Raw genomic sequence first — 22,781 nt, 5'->3', positions numbered from 1 at the left:
ACATTGTGAGGTCTAGCATGCAATTGTGTGTTTTTGGTAATATTTGACCACTTCAAGTTTTGTATGTCCGTGGTAAAAATCGCATTTTGACTAAAAAGTCCGTCACACGCCGACACGGTGATGACCCCTGATCATGAGACGTTATAAAACTACTTTTTTGACCAGCTAAAGAATTTTCTAAAAATCCTCCGTGTCTAGTAACCCTACATTAATTAAGTTCTCATTCGCCGAAACTGTCAACCAGTTTTTTTATATATGTAGTTATTTAGGCATATCCACGGAGCGACCTTCCGGACTAAGCATACATCTACAGAAGGCGTTATTACCGGACACTACAATAGGCCATATATGATGCATTCAATGTTACCTCGCGCGCACTCACGCACACACACACATATTGATTAAAAAAGTGAATCAATTTTGATCACATACTCACATACTGTTGATTCTACTTGTTTATATATTTAACATATTTAAAGCATTTGTGCAATGGGTGTAAGATTGGTAAAGGTGCAGTAGCAGACCAAGATACGCCCATTTTTATGAGAGGTCCCGAGCTCGCTCGCACTTTCAGTTCTGTTTCCTGAGTGCGCGCTTCCGACAGTTTTCTGCGGAAAGCCCCGTTTTGAGATTACTGTGGCGAACACGAAACTCCCAGTGGAACTCTTGTTCGGGGACACACAGGTTCTGGACACGTCTATCTATTCCAGCTGGAATCCTGGTGAGTTATGTTGTTGGTTTTCGTTTTATCTTGGCTTTTGCGTGCTTTTTTCTTTGTGTCACATTTCCGCAGTTGAGAAGGAACTTCTCTGCATGTTAGATAAGAACATTTAAAATATCGACTCTTAACTTTGTCGAAATGCTTATTTGTGTAAATTTGTCACAACCCTCAGAGTAATTAATGCATGCCAGTCCTTTTCTCATTGTCACTGTTCGTACGATTTTATCCCGTACATCATGATTTTGCCACGCCGTTTTGTTTTGTGTTGGCACTGCGATGGCTGCCACACCCCATTACAAACGCTGTGTTGTTCTCAGGTAGATTATAACCTTTATTGTAATGAATTTTCAGCAAACAAACATATCGTTATAGTGATTTCACGTTTGGCGTTAGCTGTTCTATGCTGAAATATTGAGCCTAATATCAAGTATTTCGAATTGTTTAATTCTGTTTGTGTAACACCCCACAACCGTACATTTTTGCTCATTTAAAAATTAATGGACTGTCTCATAACTAATAGAAGAGCAATAATACCGAGGTGATCTGTCTACACCACGTAGACATAGCTACAGCACTACTTGCTTGTTATAATTGCAAACTGTGACTTCTGGCAGGAGACAAAGACTCGCCGTTGCCAGTTTCTTGTCTTTGATGTGCTGGCTGTGGCCTTGCGGTCTATGCACAGTTCTCCTTTCTGTGAGATTTTGGCAGTTTTTGTAAAATTCTTAAACCGAACACCAACACTAACGGTTTTATGACAGCGGGTTAGCTATTTTCATGGAATTTCTTTGGCTGGGAAACGTAATGTTTGCTGCAGCTACTCAAATTTGAGATGATTATTTATCTAAAAGGGTCAAGGTTTGTGAAAGTGGTGCTATGTTTTGAGTCACAACGTGGGCTTCTTGGCAGCGAGGGGTTGCGGAAACTTCAGAAGTTGAAATGGCAGATTTCTTGTTTTAAAGTCGCTGGTGTGAAGCTACAAGCTTTTCCGTAAGTTGCGGTACACTTGGTGGAGACTGGCTGCGCTTCTTCCGAGGCTTTTTTCTGTTGTCTACTTTTTCATTTTAAGTCTCATTTCAGCCACCTTATTAAAAAACATTTCGCTTTAAAACTCACACGACAGACTCGTTCTCTCTGCCCGAGTCTTTTCAAACGTTGTTCAACTTTAACTGTAAAACACTCGTATGCTGTTATAGAAAATTGATTACGTATTATTAATCAAGGAAAAGAACAAGAACATTCAGGTATCCAATGTTCTTTAGAAAATTACGCGATTATTTATTTATTTATTTAGCATAACTTACCACACCAGTTATATATTGTACATATTTATTATTTACAGCGAATGTGTGCTTATAACTGTGTCAGACAGAGGGATGCTATATTTTCTGCAGGTCCTAAGCCACACCCAATATGATCACTGTATTTTTGCATAATTCTTCATATCTTTTTTTTTATTGCCATCAACGTTGCCACATTTATGACCCACTGTTTTAATAGTGTGATAAACTTTTTCACTGCTCACAGTCATACTATACACCTATTATGTCACATGCAACTAATACATCTCCACAGTATGAGCTCGTTCAGTGCATGCCAAGCAGGACATTTTTTAGCTTGGGTGTACACTTGTCATAGCAAATGCAATATTGGATGTACACTTGTGCGTAAGGTCTCAGCCCATGAGTTTGGAATCTTTTTTTTTTTTTTAGAGATGGGATGTCATTACACAGAGTGCCTGTGGGCAGTAAGTTGGCACTGGAACATGTGGAAGGAGCCTCTCCTGAGTGTTACTCCTGATTATGTTATTAAAGCTGATATTTGTGATGCAGTGCTCTACTGCTACAAATGCTTTTAATCTCTTTCAGCTCCAGGCATTTCTTCTGCTCTTGATACCTCTGGCAGCTGTTGAAGGCAGGAATGGCAGAGCAAGAGGTGGAGCAGATCCACCAGCTGCCTGACTCTGAGGAGGAGGAAGAGGAGGACCAGCAGCCTCAGCGTGTCTCTGAAAAACCAGCGGAGGAGGAGACAGTGAAACCAGCGAAGCAGGACCCGGAGGAGGAGACTGAGGAACCAGCGGTGGAGGAGGTGGAGAAACCAGTGGCGGTGGAGACAGTGAAACCAGCAGAGCAGGACCCAGAGGAGGAGCCAGAGGAGGAGGAGCCAGAAGAACCAGCAGTGGAGGAGGTGGAGAAACCAATGATGGAGGAGGAGGAGGAGGAGGCAGTGAAACCAGCGGTGGAGGTGGAGGAGGCAGTGAAACTAGCAGTGGAGGAGGTGGAAAAACCAGCAGTGGAGGTGGAGGAGGAGGCGGTGGTGAAACCAGCGGTGGAGGAGGTGGTGAAACCAGCGGTGGAGGAGGTGGAGAAACCAGCAGTGGAGGAGGTGAAGAAACCAGTGGTGGAGGAGGTGGAGAAACCAGTGGTGGAGGAGGTGGAGAAACCAGCGGTGGAGGAGGTGGAGAAACTAGTGGAGCAGAAAGCGGGCAAACTGGTGGAACTGCAGCCGTCTGTGGAGAAACCTGCAGAACCGCCAGCTGAGCAGCAGCAGCCAATGGTGTGTGAAAATCTGGGAGCAGCAGCTGCGGAGCCGAAGCAAGAAGAGGCCGCTGCTCCTTCCCCTGCTCCCGGCTCTCTGAGCTTCCCCTTCCTGGAAGAGGAGAGCACCGAAATGGCCCTGCGTGCTTCCCGCACCCTCTACATCCTCCTGGGGCTGCCCGGGGCGGGCAAATCCCACCTGGCCGCCGTCATCCGCGATCGCTACCAGGACTCGTGCGTGGTCGTCTCCGCCGATGACCACGGCCTGAAGCCTGAGCGGTACGGGGCGTCCGCAGACGGGCACAAGGCCCTGGACGAGGCGGTGGCGTCCTGCTGCGCCTCCGGCAGGGCGGCCGTGGTGGTGGATGACACCAACCACACCAACGAGCGGCTGGCGCAGCTGGGCGAGCTGGCCGAGGAGCACCGCTACTTCGCCCTGTTCCTGGAGCCCCGCACCCCCTGGCGCCGGGACCTGGACCAGCTGCCGGGGAAGACCCGCCGGGGCCTGGACAAGGGCCAGATCCAAGCCCTGAGGGCCTCTCTGGAGGCCGCCTGCTACCCACTCTACTTCGGCTGGTTCTTGCGCCACTCTTTCCGGGATGAGCTGGAAGGCCTCGCCAAGGACCTGCTGAAGACCCTGGACTCCTTAGAGGCCTTCAAGAAGCACCTGAGCGACTGTGAGCTTCATTTACTTACATCACCTGTCTTTCCCTTTTCTCTCTTTCTTTTCTTTTTGCATTAGCTGTAAGTCTGTTTTATGTCTTCATTCACTGATAAGTGGTTTGTAAATATTGTTCAAGGCAGTCATGATAATAAAGCATTATTGAATCGAATTGATGGAGTACAGCCAAGCAGACAGCCAAGCACATAAAAATGTTGTATGAGGGGAGGTGTGCTTCCACATCATCTCAGGGCTGGAAGTCAGACTTGAGTTTTGGCTACAGTGCATCTCATCTAGCAAATAATCAGCAGATTGCTCCAACCATTTAATACTGTATGCGTACATGTGTGTTGGTGAGCGCTGTGTTCATTGTGTAAAAGCACATACTTTGCCAAAGACTGTTTCCCTTAAAAAGACGTGGGGTGTTCAGCTGTAAAAAAATTCCTTGGCTTCTTTTATTCACAAGGAATGGCCACAGTTTGCCTTTGTAAAGCTCGACTCTGTCGGACGTCCTGTCCTCAGCTGGGCTTTTAGGCGTGAGTTTGACGAGCTGACGCCCTGGCGGTGTGTTTGCAGTTACCGCTGAGGGCGAGGGGGCGGTGAACCTGGAGGAGTACTTCCAGCACGAGGGCCCGGTCCACTGCACCACCAAGTTCTGCGACTACGGCAACGCCGACGGCGCCAAGGAGTATGCGGAGAGCCAGGTCGGTCCGAGTTCCTGCTGCCAGTGGGGTTAAAAACACTGACTTCAGCACGTATCCTGCACGCTCTTCTGTGAACAGGCACATTGACCCATAGCCTCCTGCCTGCCAGCACACAGATATGAAATGTGCTGAAGCTGGGGATAAGCTTTCTGTGCTGTGTACGCATTTTCACTGCACAGTGAAATCTTATTGCCTCTGCTTCCAGGCCTCGTTGGCTGCAATGTTAGTGCAGTAATGCAGTCGCAGGCCCTGGTTTAAGCAGTAGCACTGGCTGTGCAAGGTACAGGAAGCCATTGCAACAGCTGAGCTGAGCTTTGTGTAAACCTGGCTGCAATTCGTTTTGTTACAAAATCCACATTTGTGCAATACTATGCTTTAGACCTGTTGCACCAACACAGGTGAGTCATGCCAGAAGGTTTATTAAAGACAAGTTAATTACGTTTGCCTGTTGGATATGAAGTCTTCCCAGAAAGCTAGGTGTTCCAGTGGTGAAATTTTCTGTTTTAGGATGAGCAGAGTTTCCTCCAGGAAAACAGTCTTGGTATGAGGGGAGGGCGGATATCACATATTTCATAACAAGCTGCTCTAAACACGCTATATTTTTGACAGTAGTACAGTAAATTGTAAACCAGTAGTAGAAAGAGATCTGTTTCAGTAGCACAACCACACTATGTCCTTCTACACGACATGCACTTGCTGATTGCTGCACAACATTCTTTGTTCTCCCTCTTGAAGAACATTTGCAGTGCGCTCTGGTACTGCGAGTCCTCCCACTGACAGCCTGTTTATCCTGCATATGACTGTTTGTTCCCCACAGGCCATTTCACAAGTCGTCTGGATCTATTGATAAAGAATTACAGAAAAAAAACTTCCTGCCCTCCCCCTAAGAGGTTAATTGTTATTAGGGGTCCAAGCAGCAGAGCTGCTGGAACACTATGGTCATTTTTCTGATTATTATACCAAAGGTCCATGGCACCCTGTTGCTATTGTATGTTTTATTATTCTTCTGTAGTGGACATTGATGGTAGCCCCCAGTTTGGCTTGGTCACTTTAAAATAAAACACCATCAGGGCGAAAAGGACTGGTTCTCCCATGCCGTGTCATGTGCATGAAACTGCTGGGCAGGATGTGGCTGAGAACAAATTTTTCTCAAAGACCCATGACTTCTGTCATGGTGGAGTTTCAGCCATTTAGAATTTTCTGAAAAACCTATATTTTGAACTAGTCCTCAGTTTTTTTAAAATCTCATTTGGACCAGACTTACTTTATTGGATTTCTTGGACATCAAACATTAATGAAAAACTTATACTGATATGGCCGGCACCCACTCAAGCGTAGCTGCAAAAACTGCCATGCAAATAGGAAGCAGCCATATCTCCTGAACACTCTGTCTGATTATCACGACACTTCTTGTGTTCATACACTCTGAGGTTACGCCCACTCATTCTTACAGTTTAACCCCATGGGAGCACTATACTATTCAACAAAAATCAAGTGGCCCCTGCTCCTCAATTTGTGTCCAGTGGTGTGGTGAGTCAGATCAGTCTTTGTGGAGTGCAGCAGTAACTGAACAAACACTACGATGTTCAGCTGTTATCTCTGAAACTGTTGAACCAAAAGTCATCCAACCGGAATCATATGGTGTATCTATCTATCCTAAAGGGACTGACTCACAGTTGCCTGATGTTGGCCATATTGGGTTTCCACCATATTGGATTAACTGGAAAGCATATTCTTTCAAACTAACCCAAGATGTTTTGTCTGATTTGAACTCGTTTTCATTCATTGGACACTTAAGTTAAATAATTATGAAAAATGTTCTGGAAAAGTTCTAACAAAATGGCTGCCAGTGGCCAAAGGTCACATTTTGAACCTTTACATTAATAGAAGGTTAGGTCTGTCTCCTCAATGCTTTGTCCAATTTGAACCAAACTTGCTGGGGATCCAATCTTTTTTCTTTTTTTTTAAGCTGTGAAGTTTTAGGAAGTAAGGTCAAATGAGTGTTCAAGAACACATGCATGAAAAGCATATGCTCTGTTTTTTCTCCTCTCACTGTTTGTCCTATTTGAACCAAACTTAATGTTTCTGACTCTTTGGGCACTACTGATCACTAATTATCAAAATTCCAACCTTAACCTACGACTTGTGACTTATCTCCTCAATTCAATGTCTGATTTTGTTCAAACTTGACCCATGGTGTTTTTGGATGGTACAGAGCAATTTTGAAGAGTGACTAGTCATAGGAATAATGATGAGAACAGGCTATTGAGAACATATAGACTTATACCATTGTCTGGGTGAATACTCAATTCTGATTGACTGGAAGGCATGTGTGAAAACCGATTAATGCACAGGTAGTTTGGGTCAAGTTTAATCATCGTTCTAAATGCATATTCTGCCTGAACAATTGCCGAATAGCTTTGCTACCCAGCTATGATAAAATTGCCATTATTGTTCACGTAATACAATACGTAGCTAGGTAGCTAAATAGGCACAGTTACAATATCAGTGAGCTAGCTTAGCAGTTTGATGTTTATACCTGCTATATTTTCTCCAAAATTCAGAGTTCAACAAAATAAGTGAATTAGGGCTGTCAAAAAATATTCGAAGTTCGAAAACTATTCGCAAATCTTTCTTTTTTTTAAAGTTTGAACCTTTGAGCACTCGAATATTAGTTTTGCATCCCGCGTATTGTAATTAACATGCAGGCTTTAATTTCATGCGGCGAATCATGTTCATGCACGCAAAGTTAACATGCAGGCTTTAATTTCATGCGGCGAATTATGCACGTTCATGCAAGTTCATTTCCTGTGCTAACGTTACTTCCTCTGTCAACAAAAAACGTTCTGCCCTGGACCCAGGGTAAGTGGATCGTCTGGTTTTCCTTGCCTCTGGTGATACTTTCAGCTCTATTGACACCTAACGTTACTGGTCAGCTAGCCTCGCGACCCAGTCTCTTTTTTCACTTCGTTCAACAGATCTGGTCAGCTAACAATTTAGGCTAAATAATGTTCCCATGGCAGGCTATATGTTTCCTTTATTTTCTGAAGATTTTGATAAAATTGGATGATGAAAGAAGTTAAACAAATTAAACAGAGTAAGTAATTTATGTTGTTTTTGGCTAGGCTACAGGTATTAGCCGTTTGAATAGTTTTTGTGTTAAAAAATAAACAGGGCTCTCCTATAAACAATCATTTCCCGATGATTAATAAATGCCGATGTGTGGCAAATTACATCTATGTGAAAGTGCATTATTCATTTGCGCATTAGGCTATAGAAACTTCAGGGGGCTCATTTATAAAATTAACTTGCGTGCATACGTCAAGTGAAGACCTGACGTAGAGCGACGACCGTTTCCACGGTAAAATCGAGTCATGTTGAAATTTTTTTAAATCACTACTTTGACGTGATTTTCTACGCACGCGCCACACAGTTGATCTAAAATACGTTTTGTAAATGAGGCCCCAGATGTAGTAACCTAGTATTAAAGTTCACCGATGTCCTCTATTCTACTGCCCGCTCATGGAAAATAACGCGTAGGCCAGTTTAGAGGGAGCGTCACGTGCATATTGCGCCCGACAATAAGCGGCTTTTTTTTGTGAATTATTGGCAAATGATATTCGAATATATTCGAACTCTAATTACAAAAGCTAATATTCAAACTCAATTTCATGGCACTTTTGACAGCTTTAAAGTGAATGCTCTTATTTTTCAGGTTACCTACCGACATAATGCGTTACCAATCCCTTACCTTCACAAGAATGACAAAATTTTATTGTAACCGAGCTAACGTTAGTTTGCAGGCAGATAATACTTTCTTCCCCCAGTAACTAGCCTTCTGGAAGGCAGACGTTGTCTCCTATACTGCGCATTGTACCCTATAGAAGACACACAACCTCCTAGACTGCACTTAGTACCCTATAGAAGGAAGACACTGCACATAGTACCCTTTAGAAGACAGACACAACCTCCTAGACTGCACTTAGTACCCTATAGAAGGCACATGCCATCTCATAGACTACACTTAGTACTCTATAGAACGCAGATGCCATCTCCTAGACCGTTCATTGTACCCCGTAGAAGACAGACACAATCTTCTACACCGTTCATAGTACCCTATAGAAGGCACACGCCATCTCCTAGACTACACATAGTATCCCATAGAAGGCAGCCCTCACCTCCTAGGCTTCAAGTAGTTAATGCCCCAAAATATGAACAACCCCTCCTTATGTTTTAATCTTTGGCTAGTGACCATGGTATAAGTGGAAATAACCCAGTCGAAGAGGTGCGTTTAAACCCTTTATTGCACACCTCATCGTGGATTATTCCTGATTTATTTACCTGGTTTCGAAAGCTTGCAGCACTGTGTCCGCCCCTGATTGGAACACCTTGAGGGCATCTGCTCTATGCTGTGTCTACTGCTCTCTCCAGGCAATGACAGCTCTTGTGTTAATAACATACCTGATATTTACTGTGAACTAATATCCATTTATATCCCCTTTGTTTGCTCAGAGCTCATCTGAAAAAGCTGTCATGGTTCACTTTGTTGATCCCTTGAATGAATATATAACTTTAATGCATTTCTGAGTCTGAATAGTGTATCTTAAGTGTTTGTGTATTTTACATTTCCTGCCAGAAACCAGTGTAGTTGCCGTTCTTTATACTTATATCTAGCAACGCAACCATCTGATCTCCCCCCTTATCTCTGCAGGTCGTGCAGCAGCGGTTGGGCTCTGTGACGGAGCTGCAGCTCCAGGCCCTGTTTGTCACGCCCCGTACGCTGGGGGCCCGTGTGGCCCTCACCCCGGAGCAGCTCCAGCTGTGGCCCACTGACGGCGATGGGGGGGTCGGCTCCGCCCTGCCCCCGGGCAGCCGCGCCCACATCACCCTGGGCTGCGCTCAGGGGGTGGAGCCGGTGCAGACCGGCCTGGACCTGCTGCAGATCCTCCAGCTGCAGCAGCAGGGCCAGGAGGGCGTGCATGTGGAAGACCTGGAGCTGGGGCCGCTCAGTTACTACGGCAACGGCATCTGGGTGCTGAGCCTGCGTGAGCCCAGAGTGGGCCCCGCCCTGTTCTCCTGTTTCCATGGCCGCAAGAAGCCCGAGGACCTGAGGAAGAAGAAGCCAAAGTGCACCCTCCTGTGAGGGAGCTGGGCTGCAGGGGCGACTGTGCAGAACCAGACTCTTCTTCTGTGGTATGGGTGGGCCGTGTTTCGGGTGCTTAGTTCTGTAGTGTGGAGGACCGTACAGAAACGCTCCATTAGCTTTGTGATAGCTGTCTGTCAGCAGCGCCACCAGAGGCCGTTGGACCTGCAGTTACCCTGCAGTTGAGATGTACATCTCTCCTGTCAAAGTCCTGCATTCCTTTGTGCTGTAACCACAACCAATTAAGCTTCCAACTTTGTGTCAAATGCATACGAACCAGTGAACCACATTTCAGGGGTGGTTGTATCAGCCAAAATATTACCAAACTCAGAAACATACATGGTGTTTTTAAATTAAGGGCTTTGTGGGGGAGACCTGTGTGAATTCAAACATTGGTAATATTTTTTCATAGAAAATTAAAGAAAATAGGCTTTGTTGGGTTGGGATGGCATCTGGCATTGCCCAAAACCTCCATACATACCCATACATTATTGAATGTGATTGTCCACACTATTCAGGGGATTGGAGGGCATAATAAGGTGCCTTTTCCCCTTTAAAAATGATAGAATTTGCACTAGTAAATATTGGCTGTCCCCTTGAGAGATGAATAACAGAGGTGAATCTACTATACTGTGATGCTCTATTCCACCAGTCTTTAAATGTCTGCTTGCATTTCATTTTTTCACGGTTGTATCTTGCCATGGTACGTCACGGGGACACTGGTCATTTTAAATGGGGGAAACTGTATGTCACGGGGACACTGGTCATTTTAAATGGGGGGAAACTGTATGTCACGGGGACACTGGTCATTTTAAATGGGGGAAACTGTATGTCACGGGGACACTGGTCATTTTAAATGGGGGAAACTGTATGTCATGGGGACACTGGTCATTTTAAATGGGGGAAACTGTATGTCATTGGGACACTGGTCATTTTAAATGGGGAAAACGGTACGTCATGGGGACACTGGTCATTTTAAGTGGGGGAAACGTCAGACTGAAAATTAAGAGGTCATGTGCTGTGAGAAGCTGCACACAGTGCTGCTGTGCTTAATGGGGGAGACACTGCCCCCCGTTGCGCTGCCTGTTGGGATGTTGGGGGTTTGGACTGAGCTACTGTGTGCACACACATCTCCCTTCTGTGAGCCTTTGCACTTATTCCCTCTTCCTGCAGCACATTTCCTGCTGCTGTTGATTACTCTGCCTTTCATGTGTAGTGTTATCCCACACAGTCATGAGGTACTAAAGCTTGTGTAATCGCTTTTCGCACTTAATAAAGAATGTTTGCTTGACTGAGTTTTTGAGACATTTGTCACCATAATCCATCATTAATAATGCATAATTGTAATGTTTATATAGTGCCACATACAGAGCTCTTCTGCAAATGCAGTAATTTGTTACTTAATCAGTGACTGGTGTAATATATTTTCATTACACATGACAAATTGCCATACTTAGGTGCCAGATAGTAGGCTATAACAGTGTGTCATATAAGGATAAATTGCAATCCGTTTCATCAGAAAAAATATCAATGGCTTATGGGTAAATTAATTCTATGTTTAGGTTTAAATGCGCTAGACACAATTATTTTTTAAAATGTTATCATGTATGTACTGAGTAACCGCCAAACCCAGCAGTGTTGCTGACCCCTGTAATGGGACAAGAACACATTATTCTACCCATCAGGCCTGAAATTCAGCTTGGACGTGCAAGTAAATACGTGCGTTTCATTTTTACTTTGTGCTTTAGGGATTGCTGCACTTGCCGAACTGTGTTTGTAAAGAAAAAAATGTATTTTTTTCATTGTTAGTCACTTCAGAATCTCAGACACAGACTCATTTTGTTCCGTTTAATGATATGTACTTGTTCAGCAGAAGGTGGTGCTGTTCGGTCAAAGTTGGAATGATAAAGGCTGTTCACTGAATTGTTCCTCTGGATTTTTTCTCTTATAAAACGTGCCCGAAGTTGACCATACTTGTCCAATGAATTCAGTGCTTCAGAAATGGAAGACAGCTGTCAGTTTCCTTCACTGTAATCTTGAAGTATTTGGATGGTAATCTGATTGCTTTACTCTCTGGCCTGTGTCTGTGCAGGCTATCAAGGCGGACTCCAAGAGCTGCTTCGCAATTTCGTTGCACAATGCCCTGTGTGGGCTCATATACTGCCGCGTTATTATTGCCGAGTTACTAACGGTCTTTGTACTTTCTCACCCCATGCACCCTACCTGCCAAAAAAATCAGCAGATCTGACTCGCGACATCTGGATTTGACATGAAAGAAGGCTATTACTTAAATATGGTCATTTTGCAGATATGAATTCTGAATACTTCTTGATTTGTGCGAATGCCATGATGATAAACAGTAGGCTAATGGAAAAATGTAGGCCGACTCTAATGCATGCACACGGTGGTTCAGATTTTACGGTCAAGTTACAATACGAGAATGTGCATACCGGTTTTGTAATAATCTGATACCAGTCAATTCTCCCGCATTCCAGAACTCAAAATGAAAAATTTAATCACGATCAAAAGATGGTCTCGCTTCAGCAAAATGTTCATTTTAAACGAACTTTTTTGTAATTCGTGAATCTTTTGGAGTTCTTGCAAAGATTAAAGATAAATAGGGTAGGCTACACAAATTTGTATGGAATTTGAATTTCTTTAAACTGTTGAGCAATTTGGATTCGTTGAGAAATAAATGACGCTTTCAACAGACAATCAAAGTCTAATGCGTTGAGCCAGTTACACGAAGTTAACATGATCGTGAGTTGGGGGTATAGACAAGCATATTGGTTGGGAGTGTGGTGGGTGTGAGCCGTGTAACCAGATGACCACGTGGGGTGGACTGAGCCAATCGTGGATGGGAGTTATTCGGTCATTGCATCGGCAGACTGCGCGAAGAATGAAAACCTGGACGGACTGTTAAAAAGTACCATAAGCTCAGTTGACAATCCGACGGAAAGGTGAGGTACCGACCAGTTCTTACACAGTTAACGATCGGAAGGCTTTGATAACTAATAGTGGCTGTAATTGTCAGCTACGTTACTGCTTTCCGACTCGTGGTTCTAGTCATTTCTTACCAAGAACAGGTTGTAAACGAGGTAAGAATTTAATCGAAAACCATCTGACTTTTTGATAATATCTTGCTGGTTTAGTTAGTGCGAATTACAGTGTCTAGCTGGATCCATTATAGAAACTGGACTTTAATTAAATTTAAAGTTAACGTTACGTTAATTGTCAGTCTTTTTTGTACTGTCATAACTCGCGTCAGTTGGTCAGTAATAACTTCTTGGCGCATACAATACGTTTTAAAATGTGTTCGTTCTGATTACATATCGCATTGGTTCATTACAATAACATTTTCATTCATTGCACGGAATCACAAGCTGCGCGTGTCTTTTTATGATTGACAGCTGCGCGCCATCGCCAAAACAGCACGGAAAGACACTGTTGCTGACATATATGTTACATTTGTCCAAGAAAGTCATGATTCACTGCAACAAAAGATGTTTATAGCGTGCTATAAAAAAAAAATTATTCTGGTCAATATATGCGGGTGTTGCAAATTTTAAATAAATTTGTGAAATAAACACGTTGAACTTATCAGTCAGAAAAATGAGACCCGTTTGAGATAAGGAAACATTTCTGCAATTATGGAAGTTAAAATGTGTGGGATTTGTTAGTTAAAACAATCCTGGAAAAATACTGAGGTGACTGCCATGCTTATGCTTTTTAAAAACAATTGACTCTTTAGTCCGGTTCACACTAAAGTTACTGGTCCGATTGGTACCGGCTCATTACTGCTTTGAATAAATGTATTTGAGTGTATTTCAGAGGTATGCACAAGTAGTGTGGTGGTTGTTGTGGCTTCAGAGAAACGGCAGGTTGTTGTTAATACAGACAGTCTTCGCGCACGTATACCTTTCAGGACTGATTAGCCGCTCTAGGTATTCTCACTTGTCGGTGCTTCTGACACTTTTGTCAGCGAGTAATACGGATGTTTCCAGTTAAGTCCGTACTTGTCATGTGCATCCATGTATCTTTACACTTCTTATGATGAATGATATTGAGCATCAGCCTTGAAGGTAACTGCTTGTTGCATTCCATTAAAACACCAGTTGTGAAGACACTGATTGGTGGTAAACACCCAGACCTAGTCAACACCCTTTACTGTGATAGGTGTTAAATGGGTTAATCAGCACCCTTTGCTGTGATTGGTGGTAAATGGGTTGGTCAGCACCCTTTGCTGTGATTGGTGGTAAATGGATTGGTCAGCACCCTTTTCTGTGATTGGTGGTAAGTGGGTTGGGCAGGACCCTTTGCTGTGATTAGTGGATTCCCTGGGCAAGTGGGCTCAGTAGGCTTCTGAATGTAGCAGGCCTAAGGACACGTAGGGGCGGGTCTGTTCTGCGCATGCCGAGTATGGCATCATGGGATTGTGAACTGCAGAGCATTCATTTTACAGTAACTGTATATAAGCTGACCTGAGTCGGTGTCCCCCTGCATAAATCTGGCCAAAGAATCAATATACTGTAGATTTCTGATTTATGAAGGGATCCTGTAGGATTGGCTGTCCTGTATGTCACCCTGACTGTTTATCTAGATACCAAAGTCCAGTGGCTGGCCCAGTAATCTGTTAACAGCAGTCTAAAAGGCCATATCTAATTTAGTTTCTTTTCTTAGTCCCTGAATCTCTTGATACTTAATTAAATAATAATGGATTACATTTATATATTGGCTTTCAGAATCTGAGAGCTCTTTAAACAGCTCATTTAAATAACATCAAATGGGATAGGCCTAAGTATCACTAAAGTGTAATTGCACTAATTGCTTGGGTGGGTGGTTTCTGCTGCACTATCATAAGGAGGGCTTAGAGGGTAATGTGACTAAAAGGCTGTTTTTCCTCAGATAGGTTGAAAATATTAGGAACTTAAAAATATTTGGATGCTTTATGGAGAGATTGCACATTTTTTAATGAAACGGGCCTGTTGGTTAACGGAGGATGCATTTGCATTGTAGGTGCATCAGGTTTTATTTCAGTAGCTTTTTCCTTGCGGTCTGTGTGTGTTTGTGGTTTGTCCCAGTGTGCACAGTGCAAGCTCTCTTTATTAATCTGCTGTGATGAATGGAGGTGCAGGAAAACAGCAGCAGATGTAGAGAGGAATAGGTTGGTACCTGGCTGTAGAGTAGAGAGGAATAGATTGGTACCTGGCTGTAGAGTAGAGAGGAATAGGTTGGTACCTGGCTGTAGAGTAGAGAGGAATAGGTTGGTACCTGGCTGTAGAGTAGAGAGGAATAGATTGGTACCTGGCTGTAGAGTAGAGAGGAATAGATAGCTACCTGGCTGTAGCAGATAAGCTTCAGGCACATGTACATCCTCAGGCTAATTTATAATCTAAACTAATTGCTAACCAATTAGTTTATGATTAAACGAGACTGAAATACTTAAATCTAATTGCAGTCTAACTGATTTGCTTTTGGGAGTTAATGAGGAATCAGTTTGTCTGTCTGCAAACTCTTCAGCTGTCTCAGCTTATGTTTCAGCTCATTGCTGTGATGTCACACTGGCTGGAGCAGTGTTTGGACCCACCTCCTGGTTATGTGACTGTGTGGCGTGTGCATAATGCTGTTGAATCGGTTTTCATTTCTAACTCTATTTGATCCTTGATCTTGGTGAAATGGATGTTTTTAACAGACCTAAACCTTTTCATGTTGGTGAAGTTTGAAAATACTCCCATATATCCCTGAGAATTTACAATTAAACTTGTTCCATCCATCCATCCATCCATTATCTAACCTGCTTATTCCTGGTCAGGGTCACGGGGGGGCTGGAGGTTATCCCAGCATGCATTAGGAGAGAGGCAAGTCACCTATCCATTTCAGGGCTAAAACCTGTTACTAACCAAACCTTACTCTTATATGATGGAAGTAAGTTTGCCCTATTGACTAATAAGCTGTCTGGCCCAGGACTGGCTGGAAACAAAGTATTTAAAGGTTGTAACAGGGCTGGTTAGCATCCATATCGGTTCTCTGGCTCTTTTCCAGCCTCCACCCGTATCCCAGGATTCTCTGCTGAGCTGAGCAGCCATGTCGGCCAAAGCCGTGTCGGAGCAGACGGGGAAGGAGCTGCTGTACAAACACATCTGCACCGCTGCGGCCGTGCAGAACCGCTTCAGGTGTGCCAGCGTGACGCCCCACACCGACTGGGCCCAGCTGAGCCAGGACCACCCCTGGCTGCTCACCGAGGTGAGCTCCTCACCCGCCCTGCTCTCATACAGAGCTGCTCTAACCCCTCTCACATACAGAGCTGCTCTAACCCCTCTCACATACAGAGCTGCTCTAACCCCTCTCACATACAGAGCTGCTCTAACCCCACTCTCATACAGAGCTGCTCTAACCCCTCTCACATACAGAGCTGCTCTAACCCCACTCTCATACAGAGCTGCTCTAACCCCACTCACATACAGAGCTGCTCTAACCCCACTCTCATACAGAGCTGCTCTAACCCCACTCTCATACAGAGCTGCTCTAACCCCACTCTCATACAGAGCTGCTCTAACCCCACTCACATACAGAGCTGCTCTAACCCCACTCTCATACAGAGCTGCTCTAACCCCACTCTCATACAGAGCTGCTCTAACCCCACTCACATACAGAGCTGCTCTAACCCCTCTCACATACAGAGCTGCTCTAACCCCACTCACATACAGAGCTGCCCTAACCCCATCTCATACGAGCTGCTCTAACCCCACTCCATACAGAGCTGCTCTAACCCCTCTCATATACAGAGCTGCTCTAACCCCACTCTCATACAGAGCTGCTCTCTAACCCTCTCTCAATTAACCCAGAGCTGCCCTAACCCCTCTCATACAGAGCTGCTCTAACCCACTCATCACAGAGCTGCTCTAACCCCTCTCACAACAACTGCCACTACCAGAGCTGCTCTAACCCCACTCTCATACAGAGCTGCTCTAACCCCACTCATACAACTGTTAACAGCTGCCTCTAAACACCCACTCACATACAGAGCTGCTCTAACCCCTCTCAATACAGAGCTGCTCTAACCCCACTCTCAATACAGAGCTGCTCTAACCACCCATACAGAGCTGCTCTAACCCACTCCATACAGAGCTGCTCTAACCCCACTCTCATACAGAGCTGCTCTAACCCCACTCTCATACAGAGCTGCTCTAACCCCACTCACATACAGAGCTGCTCTAACCCCACTCACATACAGAGCTGCCCTAACCCCACTCACATACAGAGCTGCTCTAACCCCTCTCATATCATACAGACGCTGCTCTAACCCCTCTCACATACAGAGCTGCCCTAACCCCACTCACATACAGAGCTGCCCCACTCATATACAGAACTGCCCCTCTCATACAGAACTGCCCCACTCTCATACAGAACTGCCCTAACCCGCTCTCATACAGAACTGCTCTTACCCCACTCACATACAGAACTGCCCCACTCTCATACAGAACTGCCCTGGCTGCTCACTGAGCTGGGGGTCCTGATCCAGTCTGGCCTCTGGGGGAAGGCTTCAGTTTGGGGTGTGGGCGTGTGCACGCACCTCCTCTTCACTCATCAACCACAGGGAGCTGTTTTTAGATTCACTTCCTTAAAACAGAGCACAGCAGAGAGGAAAACCTGTGAATGTGCAGATTTGTCTCTTCCTGGCCATGCCTGAGACCTTCACTTTAAGACCTGATCTGATTGGCCGAGAGCGGAAGTTTGCACTGCTGTAGTGTAGTGTCTCTCTGTGGATCAGCCCCAGGGGGCCTGGCGGTGGGGAGGGAGAGACTGCTGTAGTGTAGTGTCTCTCTGTGGATCAACCCCAGGGGGCCTGGCGGTGGGGGGAGAGGCTGCTGTAGTGTAGTGTCTCTGTGTGGATCAGCCCCAGGGGGCCTGGCGGTGGGGAGGGGAGACTGCTGTAGTGTAGGTCTCTGTGTGGATCAGCCCCAGGGGGCCTGGCGGGGGGAGGGAGAGACTGCTGTAGTGTAGTGTCTCTGTGTGGCTCAGCCCCAGGGGGCCTGGCGGTGGGGGAGGAGAGACTGCTGTAGTGTAGTGTCTCTGTGTGGCTCAGCCCCATGGGGCCTGGCGGTGGGAGGGAGAGACTGCTGTAGTGTAGTGTCTCTGTGTGGCTCAGCCCAGGGGCCTGGCGGGGGGGGGGGGGAGAGACTGCTGTAGTGTAGTGTCTCTGTGTGGATCAGCCCCAGGGGCCTGGCGGTGGGGGGGGGGGGGAGAGACTGCTGTAGTGTAGTGTCTCTGTGTGGATCAGCCCCAGGGGGCCTGGCGGTGGGGAGGGAGAGACTGCTGTAGTGTAGTGTCTCTGTGTGGCTCAGCCCCAGGGGGCCTGGCGGTGGGGAGGGAGAGACTGCTGTAGTGTAGTGTCTCTCTGTGGATCAGCCCCAGGGGGCCTGGCGGTGGGGAGGGAGAGACTGCTGTAGTGTAGTGTCTCTCTGTGGATCAACCCCAGGGGGCCTGGCGGTGGGGAGGGAGAGACTGCTGTAGTTTAGTGTCTCTCTGTGGATCAGCCCCAGGGGGCCTGGCGGTGGGGAGGGAGAGCGGGAGGATGGGTCTGGCAGCAGCCCTGTAATTGATTGGGAAATTGCATTAGCGCTGGCGTGGAGCGGGCCTTCGGGACGAAATGGCTTCTGTCCCGTTACTCTCTCTGTGGCCATTAATCAGCCGAAGTGAGCAGGAGCCGCGGTTCGATCTGCTAGCGGGAGAACAAGTGCACTCTTCAGCTCCAGGGCGTCACAAGCACAATCTTTAAATGGCCACTGACTGTTTACATTCGTGTGCAGCGATACCACACCATGCATTGGCTGCTTTTTGAAAAGGAAATAATAAAAACCTGCGCGAGACCTTCATATGTTATTCAAGGTTAAAGCTTTTGCCAAATCATAGCCTTATTGTCATGGCACCTTGCCAAAATAGTAATGTTTCTGTAGTGGTTTCAGCACAGTGATTCTTTCAGTAGCTATGTTCATAAGGGCTATTAGATTATTATTATTATTATTATAAGCTGGCAGCACCAAATTTCTGGCTGATTGGTCATTTTTTGAGAAGTGAAGGGCATTTTCACCTTTTCCCTTTCAAAAGTGCCAGTTACTAAACAAGCCTAACCAAATTTTACAAACCTTCCTGGATTTTGTTCCTGATGATACTGTATGTCTCTAGTTCTGTACAATGAGACATTGCATATTATCATGTTTCTGATGAGCCACACCCACATCAAGATTTATTGGCTTAATGCGACCATGTTCTTAACATGGAAACTTACTTTATATAATTTTTTAAGAACTTCCATAGTACATGCTGCATACCAAGTTTCACGCAATTTTAACCCCTCAAGGAAGGAATCCATTTTAAAGGGTTTTACACACGATTGAAAATGGCAGATCTAATCTGATATGGCAGACATTATGGGTTATTGAGGCTGATGTGTTCACAGGGCAGAGACATGCTTGAGGATATAAAGCTCATGACTGTAAATCAAAGAGAGGGAGAAATATCCTTGTTTAAAAATTCAATGTTTATTTAATTACTGTAGCACCCCCTGTTAGCTGAATCTCGCCAAATTTATATTGCTAGTACATATGTACCGGTAGTACATGCCTACCTAATTTCTAGATGATTGGAGTTAATCATGGCCGTCTTAATTAGTGCTAAATTCGGATTGGCTAATGGCTACCATGTTTTTGGGTCATGTATAGTCTGTCTAGACTTTTGACACTGCATGCAAAATTTTCGGTAATTTGGTTCATGAGTTGTGGGCATTTTCACATTTTTTTCCTGCAATGATGCAATCAGTCGCAGTCTGTTTTAGCCCAGCACTAAACTGCAATCAGCTGTAGCCCAACACTAAAACACCCCTTTCAACTTACCGTGGTCTTCAAAGAAGACCTTGATTAGTTACTTTACAGGCATTTGGCAGTTATTCAGAGTGGCTTGCACAACTTGTATAGTTGAATGTTATCAATTTATTTTCCTGACCTAGGATTTAAACCTGCAACCTCCAGGTTCAAGCTCAAGTCCATAACCATTATTCTACATTGCTGCCCAAGTTGACTTGGGTGTATTAGCGCTGAGCTGGAACGGAAGCCTGTGTCCACAGCAGGGCTTTTCAGATTGTGTTGTCACGGTGAGGTTGTTAACGATACGGTAGGTTCGGTGACTGTGTCTTCCCCTGTCTCCTCCGGCAGAGGCTGGTGGTGAAGCCGGATCAGCTGATCAAGCGGCGTGGGAAGCTGGGCCTGGTGGGCGTGAACCTGGACCTGAGGGGCGTGCAGGAGTGGCTGAAGCCCCGCCTCCTGAAGGAGACCATGGTGAGTGGGCCCGTCGTCGGCATTTCAGAAGCAAATGCACCAGCGCTCAGTTCAAACGATTTCATGTCCCATCAAATACAAACTAAGGCAAAAGAAATGCGAGCAGTGTCATGCACAAACAGCCTACTTCCAGTATTAGCCTGATTGGATACCTGCATATGTTCAGTGTTTCCCCTGCATATAGGCTGCATCAGCACAGCTCCACTGTTGCTACACTGAGAAGTCTCGCTGGCTTGAAGACTCGCACAATTAAATTAGAGCAATTTGTGTCCTGTCATTTACAAAGGGAGGCAAAGGAAAATGCCATCAACAATTAAGCACAAAGGGTCCAGTCAGGTGCATGACTCATCCTTTTGGGCTCGTCTGGTTGTGCTGATGTCCTAATTCCTTACTTCCTCTTCCGTGGCATCTCTATACCATTTGGGGCGTCCCTTTCAAAATGAGCTATAACAGAGCCTGTGCCATATAGAGCCCCAGTCACCCCAGTCCTGGAGAGCCGCAGTGTCTGCAGGTTTGACTCCAGTCCTGGAGGGCCGCAGCATCTGCAGGTTTAACTCCAGTCCTGGAGGGCCGCAGTGTCTGCAGGTTTAACTCCAGTCCTAGAGGGCCACAGTGTCTGCAGGTTTAACTCCAGTCCTAGATGGCCACAGTGTCTGCAGGTTTAACTCCAGTCCTGGAGGGCTGCGGCATCTGCAGGTTTAACTCCAGTCCTAGATGGCCATAGTGTCTGCAGGTTTAACTCCAGTCCTGGAGGGCCGCAGCATCTGCAGGTTTAACTCCAGTCCTAGAGGGCCATAGTGTCTGCAGGTTTAACTCCAGTCCTGGAGGGCCGCAGCATCTGCAGGTTTAACTCCAGTCCTAGATGGCCATAGTGTCTGCAGGTTTAACTCTAGTCCTAGAGGGCCAAAGTGTCTGCAGGTTTAACTCTAGTCCTAGAGGGCCAAAGTGTCTGCAGTAGGACTTGGCGATATGCCGCAACGATAATTATCGAATACAATAGTGGTCGTCGCCATGATGTGGTGTATTGCCTTTCCTTTCAACGTTTTCTCTTTAATGACACCTGGTACGTTAGTAACCAACCAGGCTTCAGAGGCCACATGAAATACTTTCAGAAAAACGTCACCACTGTTATTGATTGGGTGACCATAAGACAGCCAATCAGCAGCAAATCCTCACAGCTTCCATGTGATTGACAAAAGCACATCACATGATCACAATAGTGGTAAACTTTTTTTACTCTCCAGAAGCATTTCAGATGGCCTCTTTAGTTTGGTTGTTTACTAACCGCTTCAGGTATAATTAAAGAGAAAAAGAAGAAAAGAAAGGTAATGCACCATATGGTGCCGAAGGCCGTTATTGCATTCGATAATTATTGTTTTGATATATTGCCCAGCCCTAGTCTGGAGGTTTTTCGTGGTTCTCAGCAGCCATTTTGGCCTTGGGAAGGCTTTAGCCAATCAGTGACTTCAGTGTGAATGCAGAGACGTGGCAGAAAGCAGCGGACATTGTGGCCGTCCATGACTGTTTGAGCTCCTCGCTGTGCACTGCGGCATCTCTTGAGTTGACATCCATCTTCTTGGTTGCTAAGTCCCGTGGTTGCCATGGTGCTCTCACAGGGTTGGTCAGAGGCCAAGGTTTAAGGTGAGGGTCAGACGGGGGCACGTATCACATGACAGGCCTGCCCCTCCCCCTGTACACAGGGATCAGCTCATTGAGCTGAGACGACCGAGGCAGATGCAGTCATTCAGCCTTTGTGACATCATGCCACCGGCCGGAACGTTACCCTGACAGCCCGGCTCTGCTTCTGAATACAAATGTTCACCCGTGATTGGTAGCGTTCCTTGTGCCTGGAGCAGCTGGTTTACCCAGGGTGCTGATGAAACGCACTTCGTCCCAGCCTGGCGACGCTTCTGTCAGACGAGACCTTCGCCCGTAAGCGCCGGTGAATAAACAACCGCACCTCCGCTCATTTTTCCTCTGTAAATCCGTCTCTCTGTGGCTCTGAAAGGTGTTTGCGCCATAAAGCCTTAACTGAGCGAGCGTATCGAAGAGAGACAGCAGCCAGCTGGCTGGGACCCCTCCCTCCCCAGGCAGGGCCTGTGAATACATCAGCAGGAACGGAGGCTGTAAATACTGAATGATGAAGTGTTTCATACCCTGTGAAGCCACGCTTCAGACAGAAACTCTGCAGTGTGCACCAGGCCGTTCATCCAGTGACAAGCTCAATCCATCCTGTTATTTATTACGCCTTCCTTAGCAGTTCTACGACAGGAAGTACAGCAGTGTCTGCCTGCATTTACATTTGTGCGTGTGTGTGTGTGTGTTGCTTTGTGTGTGTGTGTGTGTGTGTGTATGTGGGTGTGTTGCTTTGTGTGTGTGTGTGTGCGTGTGTGTGTGTGTATATATACAGACGGGTGGCAAATTAGAGGAATAACCTAAATAAATGAGTTGAGAAACATAACAAAAGCAGATGCTTCCATACAGGTGTACTGCATGATACGATTCAGCAATTAACATCCTATCGTGCTCTGTGACATGTATACAAATGCTGAGCAGGTCAAGTTGACCTCGATTTTGGATCAAGATGGCAGGAGGAAAAGATCTAAGTGACTTTGATGGTTCATTATTGGGGCACAGATTCAGTCACAATAACTACTAAACTGGCTTGTGTTTCAATAGGA

General features: G+C 45.7%; 2 protein-coding genes across 4 annotated transcripts in view; both read left to right on the top strand.

The window, feature by feature from the left end:
• The first annotated feature begins 420 nt into the window (after window positions 1-420).
• Window positions 421-11,057, top strand: LOC135243764 (2',3'-cyclic-nucleotide 3'-phosphodiesterase-like). Of its 2 annotated transcripts, none has more exons than XM_064315788.1 (4): window positions 421-721; window positions 2,590-3,935; window positions 4,496-4,623; window positions 9,335-11,057. In XM_064315788.1, exons 2-4 carry the CDS (start codon window positions 2,642-2,644, stop codon window positions 9,764-9,766), a joined length of 1,854 nt encoding a protein of 617 aa, XP_064171858.1. In that variant the 5' UTR covers window positions 421-721; window positions 2,590-2,641; the 3' UTR covers window positions 9,767-11,057. The 2 variants fall into 2 exon arrangements, with proteins under 2 accessions (XP_064171858.1, XP_064171859.1); XM_064315789.1 differs by lacking the exon at window positions 421-721 and adding an exon at window positions 1,571-1,711.
• Window positions 11,058-12,500: 1,443 nt separating this feature from the next.
• Window positions 12,501-22,781, top strand: part of LOC135243763 (ATP-citrate synthase-like) — a 41,550-nt gene continuing 31,269 nt past the window's right edge. The window contains exons 1-3 of one of the 2 annotated variants that reach the window (XM_064315787.1): window positions 12,501-12,726; window positions 15,809-16,009; window positions 19,978-20,100. In XM_064315787.1, coding sequence (XP_064171857.1) covers window positions 15,851-16,009; window positions 19,978-20,100 — 282 coding nt within the window. In that variant the 5' untranslated portion in view covers window positions 12,501-12,726; window positions 15,809-15,850. Of the gene's footprint in view, window positions 12,865-15,808; window positions 16,010-19,977; window positions 20,101-22,781 lie in introns of both variants that reach the window. The other variant, XM_064315786.1, reaches the window with a different exon arrangement.

The sequence above is a fragment of the Anguilla rostrata genome, chromosome 17 (assembly GCF_018555375.3).
Source record: "Anguilla rostrata isolate EN2019 chromosome 17, ASM1855537v3, whole genome shotgun sequence".
Classification (NCBI taxonomy): domain Eukaryota; kingdom Metazoa; phylum Chordata; class Actinopteri; order Anguilliformes; family Anguillidae; genus Anguilla; species Anguilla rostrata.
The sequence above is the reverse complement of the archived record's forward strand: the minus strand, read 5'-3'. Positions and strand labels throughout refer to the sequence as shown.

Excerpts from the sequence above, each read along its gene's own strand:
- LOC135243764 (XM_064315788.1), top strand. The coding sequence starts at position 2,642 with ATGGCAGAGCAAGAGGTGGAGCAGATCCACCAGCTGCCTGACTCTGAG. Across the intron at positions 3,936-4,495 it reads CAAGAAGCACCTGAGCGACT|TTACCGCTGAGGGCGAGGGG; the intron begins GTGAGCTTCATT and ends GTGTGTTTGCAG. Across the intron at positions 4,624-9,334 it reads AGGAGTATGCGGAGAGCCAG|GTCGTGCAGCAGCGGTTGGG; the intron begins GTCGGTCCGAGT and ends TTATCTCTGCAG.